The sequence below is a fragment of the Drosophila subpulchrella genome, chromosome 2R (genome assembly GCF_014743375.2).
Source record: "Drosophila subpulchrella strain 33 F10 #4 breed RU33 chromosome 2R, RU_Dsub_v1.1 Primary Assembly, whole genome shotgun sequence".
Classification (NCBI taxonomy): Eukaryota; Metazoa; Arthropoda; class Insecta; order Diptera; family Drosophilidae; genus Drosophila; species Drosophila subpulchrella.
In genome coordinates this window covers 17,457,137-17,479,448 of record NC_050611.1, presented here as the reverse complement: position 1 = coordinate 17,479,448, position 22,312 = coordinate 17,457,137, and the positions used below count along the sequence as shown (strand labels likewise).

General features: G+C 40.8%; 2 protein-coding genes across 2 annotated transcripts; both read right to left on the bottom strand.

The window, feature by feature from the left end:
* Positions 1-5,190: 5,190 nt before the first annotated feature.
* LOC119549951 (mucin-2) lies at positions 5,191-7,339 on the bottom strand. The gene is made up of 3 exons (XM_037858335.1): positions 7,251-7,339; positions 6,880-7,191; positions 5,191-6,816 (listed from the first exon to the last, which is right to left on the bottom strand). The coding sequence occupies exons 1-3, from the start codon at positions 7,302-7,304 to the stop codon at positions 5,290-5,292; spliced, it is 1,893 nt and encodes a 630-aa protein (XP_037714263.1). The 5' UTR covers positions 7,305-7,339; the 3' UTR covers positions 5,191-5,289.
* A 954-nt stretch (positions 7,340-8,293) lies between these two features.
* On the bottom strand, positions 8,294-9,571 carry LOC119551767. Its single transcript, XM_037861294.1, has 3 exons — positions 9,514-9,571; positions 8,676-9,008; positions 8,294-8,614 (listed from the first exon to the last, which is right to left on the bottom strand). The coding sequence occupies exons 1-3, from the start codon at positions 9,559-9,561 to the stop codon at positions 8,294-8,296; spliced, it is 702 nt and encodes a 233-aa protein (XP_037717222.1). The 5' UTR covers positions 9,562-9,571.
* Between the last annotated feature and the right edge of the window lie 12,741 nt (positions 9,572-22,312).

The following is a 22,312-nucleotide window of genomic DNA, read 5'->3' as shown; positions in this document are numbered from 1 at the left end:
TTGCATGTGATTCCGGGTTCTTTTTTCCCAGGCACGTGGCAAAGGGTTCTCCATTTCATCGGGAATTAATGGTTTATTTATATGATGTGTTGAAGTCGATCGTATGGTCGTATTGCTCGTTCAATCTTTACAGCCCGGCAATTGTTTTTACCTTGCGTGTGTGCCGCAAATTGAGGCTCCAATTATGTTTTCAAGTTTCATGAACTTGTTATACCCGTTACTCGTACAGTAAAAGGGTATACTAGATTCGTCGGAAAGTATGTAACAGGCAGAAGGAAGCGTTTCCGACCCCATAAAGTATATATATTCTTGATCAGGATCACTAGCCGAGTCGATCTAGCCATGTCCGTCTGTCCGTCTGTCCGTCTGTCCGTCTGTCCGTCTGTCTGTCCGGATGAACGCTGAGATCTCGGAAACTATGAGAGCTAGGCTATTGAGATTTGGCGTGCAGATTCCTGAGCTTCTTACGCAGCGCAAGTTTGTTTCAGTAGAGTGCCACGCCCACTCTAACGCCCACAAACCGCCCAAATCTGTGGCTCCTACAGTTTTGTTGCTAGAATAAAAATTTTAACTGAAATGTATTGTTCTCATCAATACCTATCGATTGATAAAAAAAAGTTTGCCACGCCCACTTTTACGCCTACAAGCCGCCCACAAACTTCAAAAAATCGTAAATATGAACATGGATATCTCGGAAACTATCAATGATAGAGAATTGGGATCTCAGACTTAGATTCCGTAGCCTTGTGCGCAGCGCAAGTTTGTTACGCAAATATGCCACGCCCACTCTAACGCCCACAAACCGCCCAAGCCTGTGGCGCCGACAATTTTCATGCTAGATACAAAATTTGAACTGAACTGTATTGGTCTCGTCAATAACTATCGATTGACCCAAAAAAAAATTTGCCACGCCCACTCTAACGCCCATAACGCTTTAATTTGTCTTCCGCCGGTAGGTGGCGCATTTCAATCTCGCTTTGCTGCTTGCATATCTCCATTTCCCCTTGGTCCCTTTATAGCTGAGTAACGGGTATCTGATAGTCGAGGTACTCGACTATAGCGTTCTTCCTTGTTTTTCTTCGACTGTTAATCGTGTATTTCCATAAGTATGCGCAAATTGCTAAGCAACACGAGGGGTAATTCTTTGATTGTTGCAAGTTGCGTGTGCGTTGACATTATGCTAATTTCCACCAATGTTGCACTCAGTTATGCCGAGTGTTTTTCCCTTTGTTAAATATGTATGACATGCAAATGTGCCGCCAACTGACTTCAATTAACTTTGATCGATTTAACAAAATGGTTAGCGTTTTCAGCTCAATTAATTTGTTTTGTTTTTTCGCTTCAGATTTAACGTAATTGCATATGCGTTTTCATTCAGTTGTCAAAGTTATATAATTAGATTAAGGGACTCGGCATTATCATAATGAGTAATTAAATTGGAGAACATTATGGCATTTGTTCGTGGGTTTTGAGTATAATTTACTAATTATACAGGCTTTGGTTTCGCCACCAAATGAAAGGGGGTTTTGAAATAAATCGATTTTTTATTGTGTATAGTAGGGTGGGTGCAAAAAAAAGCTTTTCGGGGGAACGAAATATTTATGGGATTCTAAGCAAAAACATTCTGATAAACAAAATGACATTTGAAGCGTTTGAAAAAAGGCGTTCCTTTGAAAAATAATATTTAACTATCATATTAAAAATGTGTTACAAACTTTTTAGACCCTATTTTTCCGCCTTTTTTTGGTAGAGTATATAAGTTTTGTAAGTCAAAGTGTTTTTGATAGTATTTTTTATAACCAATTTATATTTTTTTGGACTATCTTGTTGCGTTTGGTCTTCAATGCAATGCTGACAAACAAACTAATGGTCTCAAATGACATTTGATCCCTTCCAATTCGAGTAAAAAATAGCGAACTTTTGAAAAATAATATGAAAATATCATATTAGAAATGTATTACAAAATTCTCTATTTATTTAAAATATTTAAAATTTGAAAGTCGAAGTGTTTTTGACAGTATTTTTTATAACCAATCTATATTTTTCGGACTATCATTCTACGTTTGGGTTTCAATGCAAACTTAAAATAAATACATTTATTATATATTCAAGAACGCAATACATTTCTGCCGACTTTATTTATATTCGGCGATGGTAAATATACGGCTTTGGCTAAGCTTGGCCACAAGTTTTGCATAATTTCGCATACATGTATGCCAAAGTTTCGTTTGCTAGTTTATCTGCTGATGGCGTTAGTTGGAGAAATTGTTATATCCGCTTTTGCCGGTTGCCGGGGAAAAAAAAAACCACATAGCATAGCGAAATGCATATATGCAGATTCTAAAAATGAAATTAAAATAAATGGCAAACGAAGGCGGAAGAGGGGGGAAAAAGTATTTATTTATTTGGGTTTGTGGAAAATGTGGCACGCTGCTTTATGTGTTGTCATTAGGCAAATAGTTTGCGGGCTGGCTGTGAAATACGAGAGTGGCGCAGCATGTGCGCTGCGAAAGCGAAGTACAAACAATTATGGCCAAAATCAGGGAGTGTGATGCCAGCGATTTATCAGCCAAAGACACAAAGGGACATCAATGCTGGGTTACAATGTGGTGGTTTTGGTAACATATACATATATACGTTGGTGGTACCGCAAAAATGGCAGCATAATTTTATTGGGCTGGTGAATTTTATGAGTTCATTAGAGGAGTGTTGCCTACTTTTGGGCGACACTTTTTCGCCGCTGCTGCGCTGAAAATTAATGCAAAACGTGAGTTTGTTTCCCAGCTCCTCAGTCTGTCCGGGTTTTTCCTCAGCTCCTCGCTATTCTTGCTGTCCCGGAAAATTGTGCTTCTGTTATTATAATACTTTTATGCCATCGTTTACCCTACTGCTGTTGCCACTCCTGTTGGTGTTGACTTAGTCGAGAGCAATTAACATGCAAATAAGGCCTATTAGTTACCCAAACGTCAGCCTGTCAGCTGCTCTGTCTCCCACAACGGCCACGCCCCCGCGCACCTTTTGCGCCCCCTTTTGAGGACTTTAAGGATGCTCTCTCCTCTGGCCCTTTAATGACTTACTAATTTCCAGTTGGCCATCTTCTTGGTCTTTTCAGTTTTGCACGGCTAGTATCGCTGGAAATCTTAATTGGCAATTTAGCCGGTAACATCGTAACGCTCATCGTTGGCTTTAGTGTTATATGTTTGGGCTCGCTGGCCATGGAAACTTTTGATTTTCAAAGGGTCAATCCTTTGTCTTTAATCTAATCACCTAGGACCGGGCGTTTTTATGAAGTTTCGCCCTGCATGCGGCAATTAATGTTAATTGATCACTTAATTTCAAGCATTTCCATTAAAACTTTTTACCAGGTCCAGGGGGCAAAAGTTAAAGCGAAGGCGAAAGAGAGCAGGAGTCTCGAGATACGGATTGGGATTCGGATGCGGAATCTGATTCGGACTGGGGGACCGCCTTGATTTACATTCCAGGGGGTCCGAACCCAGGACTCGCCTCATCACCATCACACATTCGCCCCCCGTGTGGCGCACCCATGCAAGTTGAATTAACATGAAAAAATATTGACCCACACACAGGCAAACACTCCACGCACACAGGCGCGGTGAGTAAAGGTCCTGGTGCAATTTATAGCTATGGCTACGTATACATATACCTCTGCAGTGTCCCGGTCAGTGTGGGAAAATGTTTGAGCACACACACTCCCAGCGGCGTAAATGTTACTGGCAGCTCCTGCAAACCAATGCAACTGTGAGTGGCTGCACTGGGAAAAAATCGGGGTGCCTAGGCAGTACTGTTAAGTAGGAAATTAAGTGAGGTACATTAGGTAAGCCTTATAAAAACTTGACGATTCTTGGGTGTTTCAGAATCACAGAATCTTAAAAAGTATAAATTTGTTTTAGAAAGAAAACGTTTAATGATTTTGGGAACAGTTGGTTATAAATCTTCCTTATAGATATTGATTGAGATTTGGTTAAAATAGATAAGGAAGAATATGAATAAATACACAGAGAAAACAATTTATAAGACATTTTGATTATATCGATGAACCTTAACCTAAATTCTCTATAGATTTGGGGGTTATTACTTAAAATAGTTGCCATCTTGATTTTTGCTCTCTTTTTCTATTTTGGAGAGTTTCAAATATTGTTATCTTGCTCTTACCAAGAGTAATTTTAGGCTCTATCTCGCTCTTTTCACTCTCTTTGTGAGAGAGACACCATTTTCAAAAGAAGTGAAAGATACCTTATAAAGAATCCAATATCAAAATGATCCTAATGCGTTTTTTTCTGTATGTTAAAATAAAATATTTGATCATATTGCTATTGTATCTAGAATACTCCTTAAGTCATATAATTTAAATTTTCCCCTCAATCAAATAGCAGTTACAACCTTATATAGCCTAATTTTGGCCCAGTGCAGTTGTGTCTGGCGGGGATTTACCCTTCGCAGGACACACAATGAAGGTGTGTGCTGACAACGAATGCTGTGGGTGATGATCCAGGTTGATTTATCTACTGGCGCTGAGGTTAAAAGTTTTGCGCATACTTCCATTGTTTAGGTCAGGCTCCCTTTGTGTGGCAGGACCACAGTGGGCCCTCCCTACCACCACCGTAGGACAGTTCGACTGGCAGACAGGAGGTTATGCAAATGTCAGCCCCCTGCAATTATTCAACCTTTGGCCGGCGGCTCGACTCCTTTGCCAGAGTGTCTCTGTGATTTCTGCCTGACCAATAACGTTTATTTAATCCATGATTATTTTATTGGTTTAGCTGGAAGCACAACACAAAGGCAGACAGCTCATTACTAAGGCTCCCATTCGCTAGATCCTAACTAATTATAGAGCTTCGGAGCTCGTTATGTATGCGGGTTTTTCTGCCACCCTTTCCAGAACTCAAGGCCGCGTCCGGAGTATCGGCAATATTTTGCTGACGTCTCACTGAAATCCATCATTTTCCCCCAGCCGTCTGCGACACGTGGTCTCCGCAGCTGGCTAATAAATCTTAATCAGTCCGGACTTGGAGCCGGGTTCTCTTTATACTGGATCCCAGTGGGCGTCTGCGGTCTCCATCTAATTTGCGGTGCCTCTGCCCTCCCAACTTCCCATTGGAGGAGATGGCTTATCAACTTATCAACCCGCCCGCATTGATTGGCCCTCCAATCGAGCATAATCGCAAAAGCTTTTCAATGCTGATAAGTTTATTTATTTGTTGGCCTAAAGCTTAGACTACTGACCAAAACCCCAAACAGTTGGGATGTGCCTCTAGTGGATTTTCGGGTCTAGAAGAGGTTTCCAAGCTCGTTCAACAGGTGATCGAACCAGTTACCCTTGGTGGTGGACCTGTCGTCGGCGGTGGTGGTGCTCCAGGGTCCCTGGGTGGAGTTTCCGAGCCAAGGATTCTCAGTGGTGTTGTTGGGACCTTGAGTAGAATTGTTTCCCCAGGGTGCGCTAGTAGTGTTGTTTCCCCACCATGGAGGTGGAGCTGTGGTGTTTCCTGAGGGTACTTGGGTAGAGTTGTTTCCCCATGGTCCGTTACTAGTGTTGTTGCCCCACCATGGAGGTAGAGCTGTAGTGTTTCCCGGGGATCCTTGGGTAGAGTTGTTTCCCCACCATGGAGGTAGAGCTGTAGTGTTTCCCGGGGTTCCTTGGGTAGAGTTGTTTCCCCACCATGGAGGTAGAGCTGTCGTGTTTCCCGGGGTTCCTTGGGTAGAGTTGTTTCCCCACCATGGAGGTAGAGCTGTCGTGTTTCCCGGGGTTCCTTGGGTAGAGTTGTTTCCCCACCATGGAGGTAGAGCTGTAGTGTTACCCGGGGTTCCTTGGGTAGAGTTGTTTCCCCACCATGGAGGTAGAGCTGTAGTGTTTCCCGGGGTTCCTTGGGTAGAGTTGTTTCCCCACCATGGAGGTAGAGCTGTAGTGTTTCCCGGGGTTCCTTGGGTAGAGTTGTTTCCCCACCATGGAGGTAGAGCTGTAGTGTTTCCCGGGGTTCCTTGGGTAGAGTTGTTTCCCCACCATGGAGGTAAAGCTGTAGTGTTTCCCGGGGTTCCTTGGGTAGAGTTGTTTCCCCACCATGGAGGTAGAGCTGTAGTGTTTCCCGGGGTTCCTTGGGTAGAGTTGTTTCCCCACCATGGAGGTAGAGCTGTAGTGTTTCCCGGGGTTCCTTGGGTAGAGTTGTTTCCCCACCATGGAGGTAGAGCTGTAGTGTTTCCCGGGGTTCCTTGGGTAGAGTTGTTTCCCCACCATGGAGGTAGAGCTGTAGTGTTTCCCGGGGTTCCTTGGGTAGAGTTGTTTCCCCACCATGGAGGTAGAGCTGTAGTGTTTCCCGGGGTTCCTTGGGTAGAGTTGTTTCCCCACCATGGTGGTAGAGCTGTAGTGTTTCCCGGGGTTCCTTGGGTAGAGTTGTTTCCCCACCATGGTGGTAGAGCTGTAGTGTTTCCCGGGGTTCCTTGGGTAGAGTTGTTTCCCCACCATGGAGGTAGAGCTGTAGTGTTTCCAGGGGTTCCTTGGGTAGAGTTGTTTCCCCACCATGGGGGAAGAGCAGTTGTGGTAAAGTTGGGGGTGGTGTTGGTATTGGGCCATTGAGTGCCGTTCCATCCAGGTCCACCGGCGGTGGTGTTCTGGGGCGGAGGAGGCACAGTGCTGTTCTGGGGCGGCTGTGGCTGAGGCTGGGCCTGAGCAAGGCAGTTGGCCAGAGCGATAGAAGCAGCATCCAGCTTAACGGCTGCCCTCTCCACCTCGCGGAGAATGCAGGCCCTGCGGCGACGATGATCGTAGCGGTTACGACGCACCGAGCTGAACAGATTCAGAACCTATTCGGTAAGGTATCCATAGCTATAGTTTCTGAAGAAAGTTAAGCCAATAGAACAACTTACGGTATCCACGTAGCAATCGCGGGTGTGGCAGGAAATCAACTCCCTTTCGAAGTTGTGCTTCGTGTAGATGGCGTCGTGACGTTCCAAGTATCTCTCGATATCCTTGGACTCCACATTGTTGCAACGACGAATCTTGTAGCCAGCCCTCAACAGAATCTCAATGTTATCCACCGTGTAGAGAGCAGTGCACTCCTCCAAGCTGATGAGCTCATCAGCCTGCGGCTCCTGCAGGTTTCCAGTCAGAGCATCGAAGAACAGGGACTGCCAGGTGAGCTCCTCGGAGCTCTTGACTGGTTCAATTGCCGGAAATGCCTGGGGGATTCGTTTTCCAGATTATATAAGCCGCTTCTCTGTGGACTTCGCACTCTCACCTGAGCACCGACAAGCAGCAAGCACACGGTTAATATTTTGCACAGAACCTCCATCTTGGTGGCTCGAATTGCTTCTGAGTTGGCTTCGTTGGCAGGTGACCATTTTAAAGCGGTGGGAATTTGATTTTTTATATTTTTTATTTTTATTCCGCCTTCATTAATTGCATTTATCTATAATTGTTCGGGGGCCCCAGCACAATCGGCAAAATGGTCTGGCAGGTGATAAGTCTTAAGCATTCTAATTGATGATAACAATGAGCAGTCTTAATGCCGTCACCATGATAAAGCTCTGCGAATACGTAACTGGGTGTGAAGTGTGGCAGGAAGTTTGTTGACGAACTGACAGACTGGGTGACTAACCACTTCTGGGGTTTGGGAAACTCCAGCGATTTATGTTCTCGAGGGCTCGATGGCACCGATAGGCCATTAAAAACAAGGGAAACTTTTCGGTGACAGTTCCTAGGAAAAAATCGAATGAAAGTTGATCAATATATTGATAATGTAAAGTAATACTATTTATACCAGGCCTTATAAGTCTTAATTGATAACAAAAATGCGTAATTTTTCTGCAATTTTGTATGGTATCTGGTTTTTAAAGGGTTAAATGGTTTTTATTGTAGGTATCTTTTAAGATTATTCATTTTTTAAGGAAATTTAAATTCCTCTCACTAAAAAAGTTGTCAAATTTGGTTAATAAGCTGATAATGTAACATACAAAATAATACCGGCTACTTTGTATGTCGTCTAATTTTTAAAGGGTAAGAGGATTTTCTTTCAGAACTTTAAAGATGCCAGAAATATACGAATTTGTATTAACAATTTTCTTTCCATGCAGAACACTCATTGATATTTTATAGCAAATCTTTTTATAATATGCTTTGTTACCTGCTTTTCAAATGGCAAAATATTTCTTTTGGAGATGGTATTTTTTAGGAACTCTTAGCATTCCATTATTCCATTATTTCATCATTTCTTATTTTTTAAGAAAAAGACTTGGTCTTCTTGAAGATAAACAATTTATTGTTGATTAATTCTCTCTGAACTTAGTTAGTCAAAGGCAGCTCGTTGAACTGCTGCTGGGGCCTCTCGGGGACCTGTTCCTTAGGAATGGTGGGGACCACCTGCTGCTCCACCTGGTGTTGCTGCACCTTTTGCTGAGGAGTATCCCGCTGGGCGGCGATCTTGTCCAGACAAGTGTTGAAGTCATTGGCCGCCTGGATGGATTGAACCTTGGCCTCGCTCACAGCAGAGCTGATGCAGCTGGTCTTCTGGGAGTTCACCTGGGTGGCATTGGACACGAACTGAGACTGGGTCTGGTAGGCCTGAGAGTTGGAGGTGTCCAGCAGCTGCAGGTTCTTGTCGAACTGGGGGCAATATAGGATTAGATCTGAATTTGAATAATCAAAATACATAGGCTATACTTACAGTGGTCACAGTGCAGTTGAGGAAGAGAGCCGAGTCGGTCTCATTGCGGCACAGTTGTAGGTTCTGCTCCAGGTTCAACAACTGGAGGCGGATCTGGCTGACGGTGGAGTTGCTGTTCTGGGTGTAGGACACCTGGGTGCGGTTGGCTGCCTCCTCGCAGGCATTGGTGGCATTGGCCAGCTTGTCGCCGTTGTTCTGGGTGGTGTTCAGGTAGTTGCTGGCACAAGTCTGGGCAGCGGGAGTCAGGGCACGTCCTTCAGCCTCACCGACGACCATGCGGAAAAGGACCCCCTCGATACCCGAATCCTCTCCAAAACGCGGCACGGCACTGACCTGAGATTGGATAGATAATCATAATTTGTTCACTACCTTTTAAATTAGTTACCTTCTATACATATATTTTTGAAGTTCATATTTCAAGACAATAACAAATTAGGTTTATTTTCTTAAATAGGGATACCTTAAACTTGTTTTCATATTTATTTGAATGTAATGAACGCTTCCTAACGTTTGTTTTAGTTCCATTTGAAATATATATATTGTTTACTTTCAGTTACTTTAAAGATAAGTTTTCTTATCATTGTAAGTTGATTATTTGCCAACAAAGAGGAAGCGCACCCTTATAAAAACTTTAATATGATTATATGTAAGTGAAGTAAAATTCGATAACAGCCGAGTTGATAAAAATGATTGTCCGCTTCTTTTAGTTTATATAAGAAATAAGGTGATACTGTCAACAAAAAACCCCTTAGTCATTTAAGAACCAAGGCGATAATATAATACTGTGAAATAAAATCCTATGCGACAAAGTTAGTTTAATAATAACTTAAAAACTCACGCTGATCAGAGTCACGACCAAAAGGATAACTTGTGTGAATAGCTGCATCTTCGGAACTTGAAATACTTTCAATCTAGTGATTCTGGCAAGCTGCAGGGCCTTTTATAGTACAGCTTCCCGGTTGAGAGATCCATCACAACCCAAAATTAACCACTAATTGGCAATGCACTGTGATTAGATAAAAGCCGAACAAGAAGACATGGCAAATGTTCATCTAATTGGCTTTCTACAGGGCTAAGACTCATATCCATCGAGGCTACGATATATGGTTGCCAGGTTAAATGGTACTCCAATCAGCAGGTTACATGTCGCCTGATAAGCCAGCCAGCACACCCCCTTTGGGGTCGCAAAGTCTGTCTGCACCGAGTCTTATCTGAACCTACTTATGATATAATACCTTATTTCGGCCAACTTGAGTCATGGCTCTCGACAATCTGGCAGCACTTTCGGGGAGCCAGTGATTTACGCGATCACTTTCAAGAGCCACTTCAGCAGGGATTTTAATCTACCGATTACATGTCCATAAATCAGCCGAATCTCGTTTGCCTATTCTCAGAATTCGTAGGCGGTTCCCAGAACTGATAGAGCTGATAACTCAATTTGTGATTTTTAAGGTCATTAAAAGTGAAAACCCAATTTCCACGAATTCGGGTAAGAACTGTTATCAAACCGTATTTGTGTATTTATCTAACACCACTGTCGACAATTGAAAATATTAATAGTAAACAGTCGTTTGCCTGAAAAAGAATACTATCATCTAATTAGCGTGCCACGCACTCGACTCGTGTTTCATTTTTCATTGTTCATGCCAAAAATTCTTTTTGAGAAAAGGTTTTGGGGATGGGTTTTGCCAGTGGACCGGCTGCCAAAAGAGTGAGCGGAGAATTTATCAAAAACACACACTGCGCCCGGGGCAGGATAATGGAAAGTCCTGGCTCCACGTGTCTGGCACTTCACATACATCTTGCGATAGACCAAACAAGATTTATAAGCTGAGACATTGTTCCAAGCACCTTGGTGGAAAAGTCGTCGCAACTCGAACGATTTATCAAAAGCATAAAGTGGCTCAGCCAACTTTTGATGGGACTGCACTGGAAATATTTAAAATGTATATTGTTCATAGATAGAAGTGCATTTATATTGCAAAACCCGAAACTGTAATTGCCTTTGCTTTAAATAGTAATTTCCACAATAACACAATCACTGCCGAAGATTTTCATTTTTAATGAATGACCGTATGCGATTCAAAAGTGTTATGCCCGGAAAAAGCAATCAATCTTTAAATAAGCTCAAGAACTTAGCAATATCTAAAAATACAAAGTACGTTTATTATGGCCTTATGACACCTGCTTTAATTTTCACTAGCTCTCTTAGTTTACTCAAAAAGAGAAAAATATAACCTACAATTTACATATATTTTATGTCCTTATCCCATTCAAATAAATATTTTTACAACAATTTTTTAAATAATTATAGTCGGTTAGATTTTAATAGAATTGCTGTGGACGGTATTCTACGTAGTGACGAATCGCGAGGAGTGCGCACTTTTTATAAATAGCCGCATTTTTCTCATTCGCCATTTTTAATAAGAACAGTAAAAAAAGTTTAATTTTTTGTGGATCGTTTAATACATTTTCGTCAGTAAATATATTATCAGAATTTTTGTATGTTGAAGGTGCGATCGTCACCTTACCTCGCTAAGTGGAGTTTTTGCTTAATAGAATAGATTTTACTTTTCATTTTCCCCGATTTTTCTGAGTGCCCTTCTGCCAGTCGCATCTGCTCCACTGGAAGTTCCCCGGAGAAAGATTTAACGGGCGACAAGTGCTAATTTGAATGTGGGCAGCCGTTTTATTTGTCCTGACAGTCACCAAGGTAAGCCACAAGTCATGGTTCCTTCTCTGATTCAGATTCTGGAATCAGATTGGGTTGTCGCTGCCGGTGTCATATGATTTCGGTTTGATGGAACTGGAATCCCCTTTTGCTTTTGAGGAGATGGAGTTGAAGGAGCTCTTGTTCTTGTTCTCGGGAATCCATGGAGTGGTAAGTTGTGTAATTCGCTTGAAGTGGCTTTACACTGAGGCTTCTGTTTCCGTGACTGTTTCTGTTTCTGTTCCTGTTCAGATCTCGAGTAGCTGTTAAGCACTTTCATTACACGGGCCCGAAAAGAGCAATGATTTATGCGAGTTATGAGGGGAAACAGCTCGAGTGTCGCTTTAAATACGAGCAGCGGGCCTTTTGGCAGGCCCTTCTGGATCCGCCTCATCCAGCTGATGACTGGCGTCATTAAAAATGGAATGCCACTGCGTACAGTGCACGACAGGCCTGTAAGGATGTGGATATTGTTGCGCATTGTTTGCGGCCGTTGTTGTTAATGCTTCAGCCTTTGCCGCTGTCATCTCCTTTGTTTATTGCAGCTCGACTGGCAAATAAATGCGGGGTCTAGACAGTCACGCACAATGGCAGTTTTAATTTTAAGAGTGCATCCGGAAAAGAACATAGGACACCAGCAGAAGTAGGGGAAGCCCTTCAAACAGGCGCTTACATTTCACAGATATTTATTTTAAATAAATGCGACAGATATTAAAGCTCGCTATTATACGCTTAAAGACACGGTTGAGAAACGGAACACAAAAGCTGTCATTGATGTTAAGAATATTTATATGAACAAATATTGAAGCATTTGTATGGTTTTAATTGTTTTGCATTTGGACAAGAGTCAAAAAATTAAGCTTACCAAACAAATTCTCATTTTATTTAATTAAAATTCATAGACAAGTTAATTAAGAGTCAATAAATTACATTACTTACGATCGATTAATCAATTTGGCTAAAACAATTTAATTATATGAACTGTTTATTTGTTTTTTATTGATAGATACAAGGCCATCCAATTTAAAAGCGCATGATAGTATTTGAATAACTCTTTGGCTATAAATATTTTTGAACATTTTTAAAACATTAAATATACGAAATACATTAAAATCATGTATAAATTTTAAAAATCGCTTGAAAAAGCTCAAAAAATTGAAACTGTTGGTTATTAATCAAGCCAATGGGTGTACTTTCCCTGCCTTATCTCTTCGAGCTCAATATAATAGTCTCCATAACTTAGTGAGATATCTGCAAATGAATAAAGCAAGCTAAGTGAGTCAAGTATTAAAAACATTTAATTTACGCCTCACTTAATAAGTTTTTAAACATACACTTGATAAGCTGAGTTCAATTGAGTAGGCGATTTATTTAAATATGTTTTTTTTTGCCCCATTCTTGAGTTCTCTTCAGGTTTAAAGAGCACTTCGCACCGATAGCAGCCTGTTTCCCCCACAAAAGGTAAATGCGTAATAAGTTTTTTATGCAAATTTCCCAGGGAAAACTTTCCCCTGTCAACACTTTATTCCATTGTAAATTATTTGCATTCATTTAATTTTAGTTTGCATTTTTTCGCGCAATATTATTATATTTTTTTCGTTTTTAAGCACCAACCGAGAACATTAAAAATGTGTAACATGTAGCTCAGTTCTTGTTGTTTGCCGAACACGGCATTTTTTTTGTGTTCTCTAAATGTTAATTCAATGCAACATTTTCGTGTTGCTCCGCATTTGCTGCCATGTTTTTATATATAAATACTAACAAAAAATGGTAAGGGGAAAACACTCCCGCTGCGCCATATGTGTGGAAAAGTCGGAGGAAAATTGTGAGAGGGGCCGAACGCTGCTGGAAACTTTTGTTCGGGGGCCTTGATTTTCTGTGACAATATTTGTGCGGTCTAATGGCAAAATGGCATTTGAATTTTAGTCCAATGCTTATTGAGATTTAATCTGATTGTGAATGTGATTTACATTTTCCAGGGGGGGGCCAGGGGTGCAGTGTAGGATCCGAAATTTGCATTTCAAAGCGAGAAAAGCGGAAAAGCTGGGTGTGCGGGGAGAAGGTGGGCGGAAGTTTTTATGCGAGGACTCATGAAATTTATTAACGCTTTCATTGCACGCCGGGGAATTGTCGGAAAAGTGGAAGCGAGATGGCACACTGCGAGGGAGCGAGAGGGGCAGAGGCTGAGCCATAACATTTCCTTTGTGTGTCGTAGATTTACTGGCTGGTCGGGGCTTTTCCAGTTGATTTTACTGGTGGATATTACGTTTTAGTGCTGCGCTCCGCTTTCGTTACAGCTTAGAAGTGCCTCAAAGTTATCCAAATGCGAACTTTAATCAAGTTAAATGGTGCGCACGGGGCAGGTGGGTGTTGCCACCAGGTGGCGCTCTGCATTCACCACTGGCAACGGTCTAGTTTCGGATGGCCAACGGCAATTAAAGTGCATTAACCACATGATGCGTTTTGCACTTAAAACCACTCCCATCCACTCTGATCTGCCCGCATACCCTGTATAGGTCACTGCATCTGCAACTGTTGCGACTGCCGTTGCATTTCCACCTGCAACAGTTGCATTTGCTTCGCTGGAGCCCAGCGCACACGCATCCACATCCGTTTCCGGTTCCGGCAGCAGCCAAGCCACGAATCGGAAGCGACTGTTGCCGCTTTTGTTGCACGGGCACTGCGAGAAAAGTTTGTTTGCTACTAAAACTACCTTTAATGTACCTTGTAAGACCCATCCATAATCTTTACTTTGACAACACAATGTGCTTATTATTTTAATAAGAGAATAGGTTAATTAATTTAGTAGTATATTATAAAGAAGATAAATAATTATAAATAAAAAATAAAAAAAACCCTTAACATATTTTAACTACATTGAATTCTATTAAACATAAGATAGTATCATACGTAATTTCGGTTGTATCTTCTTAAATTTATTTCTATTAAACACAAGATAGTATCATATGTAATATCGATCGGATCTTAATTTTTAGCATATTTTCTATATAAATTTGAAAGTCCTATTTTGATTAGTCAAATATAAGATTGTTTATTCTTTCAAAATATAAAAAAATTGAATTATGAATTGTCTTCCTCACATATGAAGTTCAAAAATCAAATTATATTACTAAGTACTTCTTCAGTTGAGTAAATAACTAACTAAAGTTCTTAATAATATTTCTCAGAGGTTTCATTCTTTTCTCCCACTGCATGGTTGGAAAACAGAAAAGCGGAAAGCACCTGACCAGCGAACGGCAGCAACATGTGCATCCTAATAAAAACTAATTAGGACTCTCCATGTGCCCCTAGCCCCAGGTCATTATTATCAACCCAGGGCCACCAGCATCACTATCCTGGCCCTCGGTGGTCAGCAAACTGTTGCTGATGTCGCCTGACATCAAAGTTCTATTTTAGTTTATGTTACGAGTGGTACGAATGTACATATCGTTGTTTGTCCCCCACAAGCAGAACACACACATTCCGGACCTGGGGCCCTTCGCTTCTGATTGTGACAGGGCCAGGACTCTTTTTGCCACAACCCCAGCTATTTTCAGCCATCCCATACCAGCCGCCGGAGCCTAAATGTTCCCTCGACTGACACGAGGAATTTAATTTCATTTCGCCAAAGACAAATACAAAGGCAGACGTCAAGTTATTAGCAATATAAACACACATGTGCCAACAGTTTACTTTCCTTTTCCCCAGAACCCACTACCCAGTAGCCAAAAGCCAGATATGTGGGCGTGTGTACCTCATTTAAAAGTTCCGAAAAGAGCAAATGAAATCAAACAGCGAAAAAGTGTTTATTAAAAGTAAAGAAATTCACCAGAAATTCGGATGACGTTACTTGAAATTCTGTCGAAATTGGCGATTTGATTGGAGGAGTGGGTTAGAAAATGAGTGATTAGATTTCCATTATCATCACCAAACAATGGCCAATGTCTGCTGCCATTGGTCGGTGGCTAAATGCATTGTTTTCGACCTGGCATTTGGAATTTTCCGCCTGCATTTAATCCCCTCCCCACACCATTTATTCCATCCATTTCATCCCGTCCGTATGGTTTCCTTCGGCTTAAGCGGCTATAAACTGTTCCATAAGCTGGCGTTGGACTTTTAATTTAAAACTTTTGCTCTACATACACGGGGAGAGTGGTATGTATATTCCAGCAGATCTACCAAAAGCCCCGAGGACGTAATGCAATCAGCAAACAAAAGACAAAGAGCAGCGGCGCTTTCGATTTTTGCTGCAGCTTCGACTGCGGCTTCTGGACGGGATCTGGATGGGATTTCAACTGGTCTGCGGTGGAGCCCAGGACTCGGCCAGGACTTTCGGAAAGGGAAAGCGGAGAAAGGGGGTAGAAATAAGAAGAAAGGGAAGGCTACTTAAGCCAGGATTAAGTGGTAAGTTGCTGCATTTTGCACCTTTCACGGTGGATGATGCAACAGAGCTGCCAGTTGGGATGTAATGTTGAAGTTACATCATTCACAATTATATGGAGTATTTTATTTTCTAGGAAAAATTTCATTATATCAATCTATTCTTTATAAAAATACCAATACATTTCATCGTTTAAAATAAAACACATATTTTTAGAAGGTCATTTATATAGCCTCACATTCACTTTCAAAAATTATTAAATAATTTGTTTGATATTTGTAAAGTGTTAATAAATTTAAAGACTTATGTTTTATAATTTTAAACAATGGAATATTAGCTTTTAAAGTATTATTTTGTGGAAACTTTAGCTCATTATCGCTGAATTAAATATATTTGAAAACTTACAAGATTGTGTACTTAACTAATAACTAATCAAGAAATATTTTTTAAAATTTTAAGCAATGGAATATTAGCTTATACAGTATTATTTTAAGGAAACTTTAACTCAGTATCGCTGAGTTGAACATATTTGGCAACTAACAAGATTGTCTACTTAACTAATAGCTAATCGAGAAATAGTTCCAGTTCAATAACTTCCACTGTGTTCATTTTCCTAGAAGAGAAATGCTTCCAAATTGAAGTTTTACATTATGCCAATCAAGCCGAACGTCGGGCAATTATTAATTGTGAAATATCAATCAGGCGAATGATAAATGAGCCTCAACTTCCCGTCTTAGCCAAGGGACGTGGAGCCCTTTCATCGGTCATATTTTTGCCAGGATCTGGCTGCCATTTTGCGGGCATTGTTGTGGCAAGATGGCAAGAAGGGAGCAGATGCCAGCAAAATTGTGGCATTCACAATGGAACGAACAGCCACTTGCCAAATGGATTGCTGAAAGACTCCAGCACTTTCAGCCTTAAACGTATGTATTTTAGAAGTACTAGGGTTAAATTAACTTACATATACGGCAGGTAAATAAATCAAATTTACCTGTGTTTTCCAATTCCAAGCTAACAAAGCATAATTGGATGAGGTCCATTGGCATGTGTCGAAAGCTTTTCCCCCAGCAATCGAAACTGCATCGAGTGCATTGTTTTCCTGTCGACCAGCCAACAACAAACTAAGCCAGCTATCCCTTTGTCCTGCTGGCCATAATGAAATGGTTTAAGCGGATATAAAGTGCCCGGTAAGCTGGCTACGGACTTTGTTCACTTTAGAGTGCCAAAAGGCAGTGGGGGACAAAAGACAAAAGATGCTCCTAGCCCGGTTAAGCGCAGATTAAGTCGTAAATTGCTGCGCTTCGGACAGGCAAAGGTGTCATTGTCGTCATGTATTCAGCCATAAATTCAACCACTACCCACAGCCTTGGGCATAATTAACAAGATATGGCCGAAACAAAGCCGTTTTTCGCGCTTCTTTGTCAGCTGGCTGAAAAACTGGGAGACACATGCCTTTTTTGTGACAGGTTTTTAAATTAAATCACCGCATTATGGCGGATAATTGGCCGCTTGGCAGCTCGTTTCGGCCTTGTTCGTCAGTGGAAAAATAATTAAGGACTCCCGGTGAAAGTGGAAATGGTGGTGATGGTGGTGCTGGCAGTGGAAACCTCATCGGAATCTCTGTGCAAGCAATCATTGTCAGGCGACCATTGTTGCAACATCTGAAGGTGGATGAGGGAAGCACTTCGACATACTTTAATTTGCGGCTCAAAGGGCTCAAAAGTCCATTACTATCTGAGAGGACGAACTTTTGCCAGTAATTTCCAATAAAAACCAGTGGTTTTGGCCGAGTTTTTCACAACCCCCTCCCCCCTCTGCTCACTAGTTTATTGGACTTTAATCTTTTGCGTACTGATTCGGCAACTTATTACTTAAGTTCCCGCTAAATATTTCAATAAACTTTGGCCAAAGTTCGCCGCGTTGGGAAAATTCCTGGGGAAATCGATGATGCCAACTGGTGGATAATCTAATCTGGCCAACGGCCGAGTGAATCGACAAAAATTTCAATAAAAATCAATTTCCATATTCAATTTGGTTAAGTGGCGTTCGAGTTTGGCAAACCCGATACCCGGGTAAAAATGTTTGAAAAATGAAAATGAGAGGCTGTGTAAAACTATTGCCAGTATATCTGCGTCAGCAGTTTTGATCCTGCAATTCTTTTGATTCCGATTTTGTGGCTCATTTATGCGCTTAACACGCTTCCAGGGAAACTTGGGAAAGCGAATAAAAAAAAAGGAAAAGTCCAAACGACATTGTGTGACACATTTCCATTTTGGGGAATTTCTTCATTTCTGCTTTGTTGCGTCGCCTTTTATTTACTGCGAACAACGGACAGGGAACAATGCACCCTGTTGGTTGTTGAATGTTGGATGGAAAGCGGAAAATGGCGGTGGAAACGATGGAAATTGTGAGCTATGTTTGCCCGAATAATGCCAAACGAGGTCGGGCTATAAGGTATACCTATAGGAGTGAAAAATACCAGCACGTTAAATTGAATTTAACGTGAAATGCAGTGAAACGAAATGAAATTTTCGCTGTCGCAGTGTCTAACAAGTGGTAAAGCAAAACAAAGCGGCAAGAAAATTGAAAATAAGACCAAGCAGAATTGCAGGAAAATGGCCGATAAGAAAGGAGAGCTGCAGGATTATCAAACATAATACTATAGAAAACTACACAGGGTGGAGTGTAGCCAGTCGAAAGCAAAAAGCAAATACTTCAAACGAAACGAATCGAATGAAATGGAATCGAAATAAAGCGAAACGGAGGCAAACGAAAGCGAATTGAATATTTATTGCCTTTATTAGCGAGTCGATTGAAAAATTTACTGCGCTCAAATTCTATCTGGAACGCTTCGCTTCATTCATTCAGCGCGGAGCCAGCTGCTGCTGGCTTTTCCTGCGTTTTCCTGGGGTTTTCCCTGCGATTTCCTAGGGGTGCTGGGGTTCTTCCTGGGCATTGTGTGCCGGCACAGCCAGCAATTCATCTCAGCGCGCGAGCCAAAAGTTTTCCATTTTCAGCTACCTGACGCTGAAGTCTCATGCCTCATCCTAGGTAGCAGCATTTTCCGAATTTCACTGGCTGCTGCTGCAGCTTGTTTTTCACTTCCAATGCCATTTGGTTTGAGATGTTTTGCCTTGTTAGCGTCCCCCGTTTCCGCCAAAACCCCCCCCTTCCAGAAGGTCTATCTCTTGGTCCTGCCCATTTGTTTTCAATTTGCCAGCATCGGCAGCATCGAAGATGTTGTTTTCCATCAGCGTATGAACAAGTTCGCCCACTATCCCCTGGCAATTTGCCCTCCACGCAATACGCAAATAATTGCGTGTTTATATTTGGGAGTATATTGTGCGAGTACTTCAACTGCGCCCGGCGAGGTCAAGTCTACACTGAAAGGATGTTATTGTGTTGTAGTACTGCGACTTTACTTTTCAAGGTAACAGCAGGATGTTTTCTTTGGGAAAGTTGGCTTTTGCATAAAGCAAGCTTTTATACCCCTGCAGTGAAGAGGTTGGATTTTCGATTCCAAAAAGTACATGCTTTAATTCTTATAAGATTATTTATTTACTTTTATTGATATTTCTTTAAATATATATTTGTTCTCAGGTTAGAGGGTGATTGATTGCAAATTGCCTATAGCATTTTTTTTAGCTATAGCTTCAATGACTTTAAGGTTAATCTATTGTATATTTACATTATTTCACATATTAAATGTAGATTATTTTATACGGTAGCTTAAATTCTTATAACATTCTTTATTTATCTTTATTGATATTTCTTTTAATAGATATTTATTCTCAGATTAGAAGGTGATTGATTGCAAATTGCCTATAGCATTTTTTTAGCTATAGGTACAATGACATTAAGGTAAATCTATTGTATTTTTACATTATTTCAAATATTAAATGTAGATTACTTTAGACGGTAGCTTAAATTCTAATAATATTCTTTGTTTATTTTTATTGATATTTCTTTTAATAGATATTTATTCTCAGGTTAGAAGGTGATTGATTGCAAATCGCTTATAGCATAGCTACAATGACTTTTAGGTTACTCTATTGTATATTTACATTATTTCAAATATTAAATTAGATTTGTTTAGACGGTAGCTTAAATTCTTATAATATTCTTTATTTATTTTTATTGATATTTCTTTTAATAGATATTTATTCTCAGCTTGAAAGTGATTGATTGCAAATTGCCTATAGCATTTTGTAGGCTATAGCTACAATGACTTAAAGGTTAATCTATTGTATATTTACATTATTTCAAATATTAAATATAGATTAGTTTAGAAGATATAGTTGTAAGGCCTTTAGAAATTTTACGAAAAGAGTGGATATTAATGGTATTTAAGAAAAGCTGAAAATTTATCCACTCAATTCGTCATATTCTATTTAAATATTAAATCATTAGATACACTTTATAAGAGTGTTGCTCAATGTGACCTTAATAATAAAACCTCAAATATGTCAAAGGTAAACTATATATAGATGAACTTGTAAAATAAGAAAATAAAGTCCAGTACTTGCTGGTAGCTTGCAGCATATATGGTATTTTCGGATGTAAGATAATATATGATTAAATATAAGATATAATGTATTGTTAATTTTTCCTTCTAACAGTCAAGACCTTTTTATCTAAATAAAAATATTCAGATTTTATGCAACAAGAATGAAACACAATTTTACGATATTAGTTGCGCTTTAGCCCTTGGCTTTTTATAGAATATCAGTTCTCAGTGGACTCCTTCTCGGCTGAGCAGCCTTTGCCCAGACGATGCACACTCTAGGGTCCTTGGAGCTCCTGGCTGTCTGGCTGCCCCTACTTGGGCGTAAACTTCTCGCATTACTGTGCCATAAAGGACACTCGATGTGGCTGCTTCTTCTTTTACCTCAGTTCCTCCCGGCTCCATCTGCATCTGTCAGCGTATTTCCGGCGTGTGTGTGTGTGAGGGAGCTTGTATGTTTGTCTTTGTCTCTGCCAGTTTACCTAATTACATACCGGAAATAAAACGTTGACTGATTGTGCCAATAAATGAAAATAATGACGCACCATTGACTGCAAACTGGAGCCGCCAAACGGGCAAACTCTTGGCGAACTTTTTCACCCAAGTTTTCTAAGAGATCTGGTCTCTACCAAACGAAAAAGCACACGAGAAGGCAAACTTCTTGCCCGTCTGGTCTTCTTCCTCTGCCGCCTTTCTCCTGCCTTTCACTTTCGCCACTTTTTTTGCGCGTCCTGACGAGTTTATTTGCTCAAGCAGCGTTAACTGATTGTCTGTGATTTTCTTGTTTTTAGATAATGAAAGCTGCAGCAATCTGCGGCTGCGGGTACATAAAATGAAATAAAATAAAAGTAAGGGTCGCCGGCAAGTGTAACTTTTTATATGCTCAGGCAACAGAAATTGCCGGCCATTTATACGGATACTAGAGGGAAAGTGAGATTGAGTGGGTCAGTGTTACAGATATCGAGGAGAATAGAAGGGGAATTAACATACACGACTAGATGTTTGATGGTCAGGTTTTCATAGCCTGATATATGGTTATTATTTTCCAGTGGCCTTTTAGCCAAAGGCCAGTATTATCTGTTATTTCAGATTGTAGCGGTTATGGTCAATAAAGGTTTAAGGGTTTAAACATACAAGAGACCTTACATTTATTTATTTTTTTTTACATGTTAGTGATGTTAGTATCTAATGTTTATTAAACTAAACCTAACAATGAGACCTAAAATATTCTGAGATTTTGAGTTCTTCTGTGTTTTGATTGATTCTTTGATTGTTACTACCTAGTGGTTAAAAAAAATAAATATTTAAGAACTCCTTTAGACATTAAATATTATCTAATTGGAGCTGTGTTCCTTTCAAATAAAGCTTTTTATTAAAAATTCTGTGCAAATTAAGCAAGCAATAAAATGCGAAAGCCTTAATATATATTAAATTATTGTTACCCTTGATCTGCTCTTGCCATTTCCATTCATTTACTTACACTTGAGTGGAAAGCCTTGAGAAATAACTTTCAATAATTTAATTTGCGAAAGACTTGAGAGGTCGCCCGTTTTCTTGGTTGTCACCCAGCACCCCCTGGTTTCCCTGTTATCCGGAGAATTCAAGCGGAATCTGGCATTGCAGCTGCGAAGATAGCACTTCCAACGCGAAAAGGCTTTCAGTGCTCGACAAGGTCTAAAACGTGTTAGCCATCTTCAGCCTGGATTGCTGGCTAGCCCCAAAAGTATGCAATCCTCCTCAGCCCACACAAATCTGGCCAAGAGCATGAGCTGGCTGAAATGGAAAGTTAAGTTCGCCCAAACTGGGGCCCCGAAAACTTGGTCCCAACTAATTTCAGCACAATAACCCAAATTGAAGCGGTTTGCTGGCGCTTTGTTTGTCCCCGAATCGAGACGAGACGCGTGACGAAGGCGCATTCGGAACTCGGCTGATGGCTGCACAAAACACAGAGAGAGAGAAAGCGGAGAGAGTGGTGAAAGCAGGAGAGTCAAACTATGCGCAGAACCGCCAAGGAAGAGAAAGCGAGAGATAGCCGGAAGCCG

Excerpts from the sequence above, each read along its gene's own strand:
- LOC119549951 (XM_037858335.1), bottom strand. The coding sequence starts at position 7,304 with ATGGAGGTTCTGTGCAAAATATTAACCGTGTGCTTGCTGCTTGTCGGT. Across the intron at positions 7,192-7,250 it reads TGCTGCTTGTCGGTGCTCAG|GCATTTCCGGCAATTGAACC; the intron begins GTGAGAGTGCGA and ends CGAATCCCCCAG. Across the intron at positions 6,817-6,879 it reads GCGATTGCTACGTGGATACC|GTTCTGAATCTGTTCAGCTC; the intron begins GTAAGTTGTTCT and ends CTTACCGAATAG.
- LOC119551767 (XM_037861294.1), bottom strand. The coding sequence starts at position 9,561 with ATGCAGCTATTCACACAAGTTATCCTTTTGGTCGTGACTCTGATCAGC. Across the intron at positions 9,009-9,513 it reads TGGTCGTGACTCTGATCAGC|GTCAGTGCCGTGCCGCGTTT; the intron begins GTGAGTTTTTAA and ends ATCCAATCTCAG. Across the intron at positions 8,615-8,675 it reads TCAACTGCACTGTGACCACT|TTCGACAAGAACCTGCAGCT; the intron begins GTAAGTATAGCC and ends TATTGCCCCCAG.